Source organism: Octodon degus, unplaced genomic scaffold, assembly GCF_000260255.1.
Source record: "Octodon degus isolate 3935 unplaced genomic scaffold, OctDeg1.0 scaffold00121, whole genome shotgun sequence".
Taxonomy (NCBI): Eukaryota; Metazoa; Chordata; class Mammalia; order Rodentia; family Octodontidae; genus Octodon; species Octodon degus.
Genome location: NW_004524697.1, coordinates 2,234,851 through 2,244,365, shown reverse-complemented (window position 1 = coordinate 2,244,365; position 9,515 = coordinate 2,234,851). Strand labels below are relative to the sequence as shown.

The following is a 9,515-nucleotide window of genomic DNA, read 5'->3' as shown; positions in this document are numbered from 1 at the left end:
ATTAAAAATCAAGAAATTCCAAAGTTTTCATCTTTACTACTATGTGATATTATATAACATATAAACATACTGACAAGAAAGCTTCCACTTACGTGATTTACTGTGTGAAAATAGAACAGGTAATTCTGAGTAGATATGAAATAGAATTGTCATAATATATATTTGGTATCCATGAAAAGAATTATAATCTGTTTTCTTAATCTTTTACATAGAAAATCGAAATACAACTTTTTCCCACATGCCACTTGAATACAATGGCCATTTGTGCACCACGCACATGTACACACACACACACACACACACCCCTATAGTAATGAAACTCTTTTGAATTGAATGTGTTTGGATGCCCCACAAACTTAATCTTGTTGCTGATGGATATCTTCGTGCCTAAGAATTTTATAGATAACCCAGTAAAAAATGTTGAAAATGAGAAAAGCTAATGGGAAGCAGGCTCTGGAGATGGTGTCAATCTTCTTGGCCCTATCGATGAAGACCTTTCTCATTTCTTCAGGGCTTTTCGGCCTTCCCTGGACAGTGTGGCTCGGGCCCTTGGCAGTCACACCATCTTTCGCTTGCAGGCATGGACCCATTCCATAGGCTGTGAAGCTGAGCTGACTTTCTCTCACCTCATCATCCTGTTTAAAAAAAAAAAATGGAGGAGCACATTTTAGGGATGGAATGCGGCACCCACAGCAGGCTCTTTAGCGTCATAATTTAGGTTTCATCATGATATATATTTACAGCAATAAAAGGAAAGATAACGGAAGCATGTGTAGAGTTGTTTCATTTCTTTTGAAGTTTTATCTTATTTATCCTACTGCATCGATGTCTCATTCATAAATCCCCTGAAAGATACATTTTAATGAAAAGGCAAAGTTTGATATTATTGACATATTGGTTGAATAGTTAAATAAAGAGTTAACATTTTAAAAAGTCATTGGGATATTGTGTCCTATATTTCATATGCTGCATGTTTTTGCCATTTCTTGTCTAAATGTATAAATATGTTATGTCACAGGGGAAAATACCAGGATCATTGCCTGAATTTTTCTTTATCATGGAGACAAGCTTTAATACTTGTTTCCTACAATTCTAAGTTACTTCCTTAGAAAACACACTGTAGCACAATAACATGCCTTGGACTTTGTTATTGTTCCTTACTGCTACTCCGATTTCACACTAATCCTTCTGAAAGAACTATACCTTCTTATTTGCATGAAGTTACCTTTCAGGCATTTTGGTTTGGTCAAAATTGAAATTAGACAGTTTACTTTATGTTTACAGTATAAACTTGGTATAAACTTATTCACAATGTATGTTCTTCTAAAAGTTATAATTACTTTTAAATGATGAAAAAATAATAAGTATCTTTAATATATGAGAAAAATGTAAAAGAACAATTATTACATAATAAGATACGCTTATATTAGTGACGTGGGTTATTTAAAAATTCATTTTGGACTTCATTAGAAAAATTTAAGACATTTATTTCAAATGTGACTCTATATAGCCATCAATGAAAAGGGTATACTTGTCCCTAAAATTGAAAATGAAAGATAAGAGTATATTTTATAAGGTTATAGCTCTCCTATTCTGGTATTATTTTTTAGTATCATAAAGATAAAAATAATTGGCCAAAAGATTGAAAACTACTTAAAGTCTGTAAAAGTAGTTGTTCAATGAGCAGTATACTGTAAGTATGACAGTGAAAAAGTTATTGTTATAACTTCTAAAAGTGGGAAAATAACCAAAGAAGATTCAGTAATGTATAAAGTAGTTTTTTAAATTAAGACTATAAATTATGACTTTTTCATATGACACCTGGAAAAGAACCCGTATATTTATTGAAAAAATATTTCAAGCAGAAGGTGTCCATAAGCAATGGTGTGAGCAAAAAAGTGTGAAGCAAAAAAGTGTGAAATGAGTTGAAGATGAAAATTACCTGAAAATAAAGCTGCCCTTCCAAATCATACATGTGGTTACTATTGTAACAGCAAAAATTAGAAATAAAGCTTCTGGAATTATCTAGTATCATTCATTCAAACTGCTATGTTTTTGGATTTCTGAAGATTTATGGCAAAGTTACTGATTATGTTAACATTTTCTGTGTCCTGAATAAAGACTTCTGTATTACAGATTAATCCAATATTATCTATGTGCCCAAATAAGATCCTGACAATCAAATCAGTTATGATGGTGCTCAGAAAGAAAATGTAGGTCAGCTGAGTAATTGGAACTATTTTGTGTGCAAATCATCTGAATGTTCTCCTTTAATATAGAACTTTGAACTGTCAACCCACGTGTTTAAAAATGCTATCTTAAAATGATAAAAGATAACAGCATGTACGTATGTTGGTATGTTAGATGAAATAGTTGGCAAATCAATGACAAAATGCTAAAATTTCAGCGTTTGACCTGTTTGCTAAGGCAGAGTTCACTGACTGCCTTTCTAACCATTTCTTCCGGAAACATTACATTAAATCCCTTGGAGACCACAACTGTTCATTTCCAAATGGAGAAAACAAATTTACAGTCAACACATACAGGAAACAACTAAAACTTTCACAGTTGTGTCCTTCTGCATAGCTGACTGTGTGTAAAGAGTTAACATCAGCCCTGGCTGCTATAGGACTGCGTAGAATGACCTCTGCTTGATATAGCAGCATTTCCTTGAAAACAATGGAGTTCTGCTAAAGGAAATTAGAGTCTGTCTCATGGAAGGGCTGCACCTGCAGCGGACCTGGTGGAGCCGCATGCCAGGGAGATCTTTGACCCATGTGTCTGCATAGTATATACATGTAATTCAAAGCAAAGGGGTTGACCTCTGTGTGTCACACAATCCTTGACTTTTGTGTCTGCATGTCCTTTGGGTGAGGGACAAAAGAAACAGTGCTTTTGGGAAACTGCCCCATATCCCATGTGATGCAGATACTACAAGGATGTTAGGTTTTCTATATCATGTCCTCCTCTAGAGCTGAATAAATTTAATCCTATGGTAAAACCTTTTAGTATCTGGACACTCTGAGTGACAACTTGAATCTTAGATCTCAGAAGTGAAAAGAAGGTGGTCAGGCTTTAGAATCTTTTTTTGGCTTTATATGACCAAGAATTTGGGGACTTTTTCATCAGATGAGATTCTGATGCTCATCTATGCTAGACTGCAGGTAATGAGAACTGCACAAAGTAATTGGACATAAATGTGGCCACTGGACAACATAGATTTGTTCCCTGCTAGAGTGTTGGATGGATGGTCAGTCAGAAAAAATTCAGGATGGTGTGGCTCATGAAGAAATTGGTTCCTATTCCCTGTTAGTTAATCAGTCTTCATGAAGCTGAAATCATAGGGAGGGAAAAATATAACAAGTAATGCGGCTTCATGACCTGCGCTCAAAATAAAAACAGAAGCCCATGTGGCAGTTGGAAAGATATACTTAAACTGGATGTCACTCTTCTGAGAAATCCTGCACAAATTGACACTAGAAATGAGTATGTCAGGTGCAGCTCCATCCCAGAAAAACATGTGAGCCACAAATGAGAGATGTGTAATTTAAAATTTTGCACTTGTATAAATTGAAACAGGTGAAATTGATTTTAATTGAAAAGATTCAATGTCATATGTCCAAAATATTATTTCAACATTTGCTCAAAGTAAAAATTGAGATGGGTTACATTTATTATTCCTTGACTTAAAATCTTGAAATCTAGTATGAATTTTCTGTGCATCACTTTCACTTTCCTGGTTCTCAGTAGCCGCATATGGTTAGTAGCTACCTAGTTGGGTGAAAAAACTCTAGTACAAAGGACCTGGTTCACTTGGCTGAGAAGTGTGGGCAGATCTCCAGGTAAGATCTCCAGATCTCTGTGCTTCATGGAATCTTTAGCCTTATTGGCCTTAGAGCTAATGCTATATTTTGGTTGCTGTGGCATGGAAGGACTGTTGCCCAGGCTGTCCTCACACTTGTGATGCTCCTGCTGCAGCTTCCCAAGTGTTGGGATTACAGGTGCCCTACTGGAATGTCTCTTTTTAAAAGTTGATGTGTTATGTGTCATAGTAAACCTGAGCTGGCCATATAATAATCAGAAATAAATTGACCCAAACCATATCCTCTCACTTAAACTCTGGCACACAAACTGTGGTTATGGGAGTCCCTTATGTACGTGGTCTTCCTCTTGAGAAAACAGGAGGGCAAATACATTCATGGTCACATTTACTCTGGCAGCATCCATGGTGGGTTTCACGGCTAGGAAGAAAATTTAGGCTACTCAAAAGAAAAATGACAACCAGAGGTAAATCTATTACTTCTCCTTAGGTGGCTGTTGAGACACAAAAAGAACACAGTGAAAACTAACAGGATTCCTATGAGCAACTTCCTGGTGCATTTGTGACCAGCTGGGTGGGAGGAAGTCTGTTTCAATTCCAGCAGCTGCCTCCCCTAAGGAACCCTGTTAGATCTGTGGTTCCTTTCATCTCAGAAGTTAAATCCAAAGATGCCAGTGGGGAACGGGAACAAAAGACACTGACTGACACTGGTTGTTAAATTTACCCATCAGTGAAAAAATTTGGAACTGAAAAGGACAGACTTGAAGAGCATGATCTCGTCTATTTTGAAAGGTGCTCCAAGGCTTTACCATAATTATGGTTGAATCACCAAGATTAGTACATTTTTTAAAAAGTATTGTATATCAGTGTAAAATATGATAAAAATGGTCAGGGAATAAGAGTGTAATATGAGGGGTGAAGGAGAAGCTGGTAGGACAGGTGACTAGCTATGATACGTGTCATGACCATGCCAAAAGCTATATGTAGGAGAAAGAAGTGTGATATGTGCTACAGCTGGTATTGTCTTTGGCTAACGTACAGCTGAAAAAGATGAGAAACAAAGGAAAGAGTGCACCATTTCTAACTTTAATCTTCGTAATGTCATTCCTTAGCCCAATTTTTATTGGCTGTGTTAAAATGAGAGCATTTACAACCACCTAATCTTTATCTGTAGTAAATACTAAACAGTATAAAAGTTCAGGAAGAAAATTGGAATGTCTCCACTCTGCTGAAAAATTTGCAGAGGTACAAGGGCTAATCTTTATCATTTCTCTTTAGGATACCTCTCTGGCCAATGGGGAAACTACAAAGATCCTTAATAATAAGTTTTTATAAGTCTAGGTGATTCTTTCATGATGAGTGCTAAATACTTGTGCTAAGTAAAAAAAATTCCGCCAATGGCACCCACCGGACTGGAGGCAGGCTCAGCAGGACAGTGAGGCAGAGGGGATTGATGGATTTGGCTGATGTTTCTTATGTTTTCTTTTTAATTCCAGCCTGTAAAAATGTCAAGCACAGCGTGCCTTCATGTAGAGCAGACAGTTTTTCTCTTCCTTTGTGCCCGATGGGAAACTGGTTTCTGCACTATGCTGGTCCAACCCAGAAGGAACAGCTGGGTGCAGATCACTCAGAGATAAAAGGCTATCAGCGTGATGATGGGGAGAATTTGGAGACTGAAGCAGCAGATGTGATTAGGTGAGGGCGGCCAGTGAATCTTGGTAAGGTGCAAGGCCAAGCCTCACTGGCCCTCTGCCTGGGAACAACCAGGCTTGAGACTGCTATAGATAATACACAAACACGAAAAACCAAACTTTGTCCCTTCTGGATTCTAGTGTGAGAAAAAGCATGAATAGTTTAAATCTGGTTGATCTATTTTGGACTTCTGCTGGCCACACTGTGTAAGGGACCAGAAAACAGATTGAATTAGAAAGGGAAAGAGGGCAGATGGTGAGAGTCCACACAGTGACCCGTGCCGCTCCTCTGAAGTCTTAGAATTTGACTTGGGCTGGCTGCGGGCATAGCCATCGCGGTGCTCAGGCTGAGCAGCAATACACGGAGCTATGACATAGTCCTCTGGCACAGAAGGGCTATTTATATGGTGAGAGTTTGCCTTTAAAAAAATCATGTTTGAAACTTGCTTTTCAGTTGAATCTTTTCTTTGTTTTCTTTTCTTTTTTTTGAAATAGGGACTTGCTGCGTAGTTCAGGCTGGTCTTGAACTCATGATGATCCTCCTGCCTCAGCCTCCTGAGTGCTGGGATTGCAGGTGTGTGCATCCTCACATCTGGCTGGGTTGAATCTCTTGAAAACAAGTGCCAAGATACTGCCTGCAGACAAAATACTTGGGATCCTTACTTATGGCTTCTGGAGGATTTAGCAGATTTTGGCAGAAATTGGCACCTATTTTGAGCTTTGGCTACATTTAACAAAGACCACAGATCCAAGTACTATTAAGGCCTCACAAGAAGGGGTATTTTCATATCAGTTTGGGCCCTTTAAAAGAGATTAGTATCATGGCCAGGGCATAAAATGGGCCAAAGAGCAAAACTTTAGAAAGACACACCATGTTCCATCCAACCAGGGAGTGGCAGCTTATGTAGCAATTGGGTAGACAGCAAAAGTATTTATGAGTTAGAGATGACACCACAAGGTCACGGGAGGCTGGCTGCTCCCCTGCGTCAGTGTGTAGGATGTGTGAGGGTGACGGTGAGGAGGAAGGCCTTCGAAGTTTCTGGTTTCTGATGGTAGATGTGTAGAGCTAGGATGCAATGCTACGATACAACTGTCTTTTCCATGCCACAAATTTATCTTTGTGTTATCTGGTATAGTTGTTCTGGGTCGATGAGACCACATCCATGTTTTAGTTTAAGGGCCTACTGCTGTTTGTGATCCTCTGTCAAGTTTTTTGGAAATTTCTGTCAGGTTCTGAGTGGTCCTGGACAAAAGTCTTACTTACAGAAGACGCTGTATCTTCTGTTTTTTTTTTTCTGCCTTTTCTCCTTCTATAAAACCAAGTAAGTGATTTATGAATTTAAAGCATATTTCTGTCTCATAAAAAAGTCATCTTATCAAACAACTTATAGCTTTTGGTTATAACCAAATCTAGACTGCTGTACTGATTGAGGATAGTTAGCATTTAGTTATTGCTTTTAACAGAATGCAGACTATTTGAACAATTTAAATTTAATCACTTTCATGTAATGTTAGTCCAGCATGAAAGCCTGCAACAGATGTAAAATAACAGCACTCTAAATGTACCCAATAAGGAGAATCTAGCCATGGAAGTGTTTCTTTTTTTTTTTTTTTTTTTTTTTAATTTTTTTAAACATTTATTTATTGTGTGTGTGTGTGTGTGTGTGTGTGTGTGTGTGTGTGTGGCCAGCTCAGCCCACCAGGGGGCGCAGCTGGCTGGCATGTGGTGCTGGGGGATCGAACTGTGGTCCCTGTACTTTGCCAAGCTTGTTCCAAGTAGGTGCTTTAGACCACTGAGCCATCTCTCCAGCCCGGAAGTGTTTCTTAAAAATCCACATCTAATTTCTGTTCTGAATCAAGCTTCTGAGCCTCATTTAATTTTTACTTGTTAGTATTTAGGTTGTCACAGGAATTTTTGCTTCCAACAAACTCTGGTGATGACAATGCACAGTGACATTTTAGAAACAGAAATTTCAAAGACGCAGAATGCTGCTAACTCAGTCAGCCAGAATGCTTAGCAACATAACATGTTTTGAGTTTCTGTAACACAAATTTACATTTTAAATAGTTTTCAGGAAAGTATTCTACTGTGACTTCTGTGCTGTTCCAATTTGACATAATTTCTGTTTCTAAATCTCAGCCCACAACTCTAGGTGAGGACACAACTGTATCTTTGTGTATTTTAAAGAACAAATAAGAAATCAATAGAATTCAAAAAAATCTATAATTCTATCATAATATTTTAGGATCTTGCGTTGTCAACTTATAATTATGGAGGGATACGATACTAAATTACTAATGGCAGATGTAAAACAGCCCAATTTTTTAAAATGTTGAGATGTCACTATGATGTATTTGATTTATGTTACTTTATTGAATATTATTACTCAGAACAAATAGTTCAAAGGATATAATGGTTTTATGGAGGATCGTTGGTTAACATAAACTCTAGATAGTTGTTTGTAGGAAATATAACCTTACAGTTTTTTTACATGAGAATAAAATTTCATCCAGTAATATAAGCCACTCAAATAGAACTTTTTTGAGTTTAAGGAAAGTTAATCTCTGGTACTTATCAGAAAATTTATCAAATATTTTAATCTGTTTAAAGGATATTTTAGCATTAGAATATGCACAAACTGAAATAGAATGGAAAAATTAAATAATTCTGTGTATACAGATGTATATTGTTTTTAACCAGTACCTTTCATCCTTTCAACCTACCTGCTGTATATGTATATTTGTCATAAGAACATAAAGCTGACACGATGTGCAGAGTAGAAAAGTTGCACATTTGTTAACCTTAACAGTTGGTTACACTCATACAGCATATAAATATACAAACAATTATACTTACTAAAGGCAGTGCATGATACATCTTTATGAAAAACGATAACTAATCATCGTGCCTATAAAAGCCTAAAATGAAAACTATCATCTTCTAAATCAGAGCTAATAATTCATCCCTATCTTATTTGCATATACATATAATGATTAGTAAATGATAATAGGTAGGAAGAATTACCAGAGAAGTGTTAGAATGTGTTTTCCTTCAGAAAACCATTGCATTATGACGCTTAATGTGGAAAAGCTATATGGCATGCATTAAGGCAATCCCATTTCATCCAACTCACTCAACAAATCAGATGTTCAGAAATAGTCGTTGAATTTATAACCCTCCAGGAGCAAGTACGATAGATAGGGATCATAACTTCTAACCAAAATCCATTCACATCCCGCATACACCCACACACAGCACTGGGGGCAGCATCCATGAGATGGCGCAATGGGTAAGGAGCACACAGCAGGCCACAGCAGTGTAGGGTGGGGAAATCTGAAGACAACAGAACTTCTATTCTTTCACAATAAACTAAGGATCCACTGATACTTTAACAGAAGAAAGAAATGTCTCAACATTTTGCATAACCCCTAAGCCACTGCCAAATTAAGTTATAGCTTTCCTAGGACTACTATTTGCAAAATACGAAGGCTCCTCTTGTGACAACTTTCTATAATAAGATTTTTTTTTAAACTTTGCCTATTTTGCTAAACTAAAGTGCAGAACTGAGGAAAATCATGCCACCCAGTATTCATGAAAATAAAAGGCATCACTGCAGATTTTATTAGACTCATTTTGACTATGCTCGTTTAAAGATTTAGATTGTTCACATTATCTCAAAGCAAAATATATATAATAAAAGTGTGACCAATTAGATAAGCCTATAAGACTGTTGGATGAGGAAAATACTTTTCACAAAATCAAAATTACTATCCCCAGATTTGCCTCATCTCTTTGGTTAAGAATGTAATTGAGATTTAGCTACTTTCTACTGAATATATGTTTTGTCATATTCTTTTTGAAAGATTAATTGCCTAAGTGTAAGCCTGCCTTTTCATCAGTCTTTCCTAAAGCAATAACTAATAGACTGGCATCATCTATATCTATATCTATATCTATATCTATATCTATATCTATATCTATATCTATATCTATATCTATCTGT

The 9,515-nt window shown here is 36.8% G+C and overlaps 1 protein-coding gene across 2 annotated transcripts in view; it reads right to left on the bottom strand.

The window, feature by feature from the left end:
* Positions 1–338: 338 nt before the first annotated feature.
* Glra3 (glycine receptor alpha 3) overlaps positions 339–9,515 on the bottom strand; it is a 203,652-nt gene continuing 194,475 nt past the window's right edge. The window contains exon 10 of one of the 2 annotated variants that reach the window (XM_004640224.3): positions 339–635. In XM_004640224.3, coding sequence (XP_004640281.1) covers positions 357–635 — 279 coding nt within the window. In that variant the 3' untranslated portion in view covers positions 339–356. The remainder of the gene's footprint in view (positions 636–9,515) is intronic. The other variant, XM_004640223.1, reaches the window with a different exon arrangement.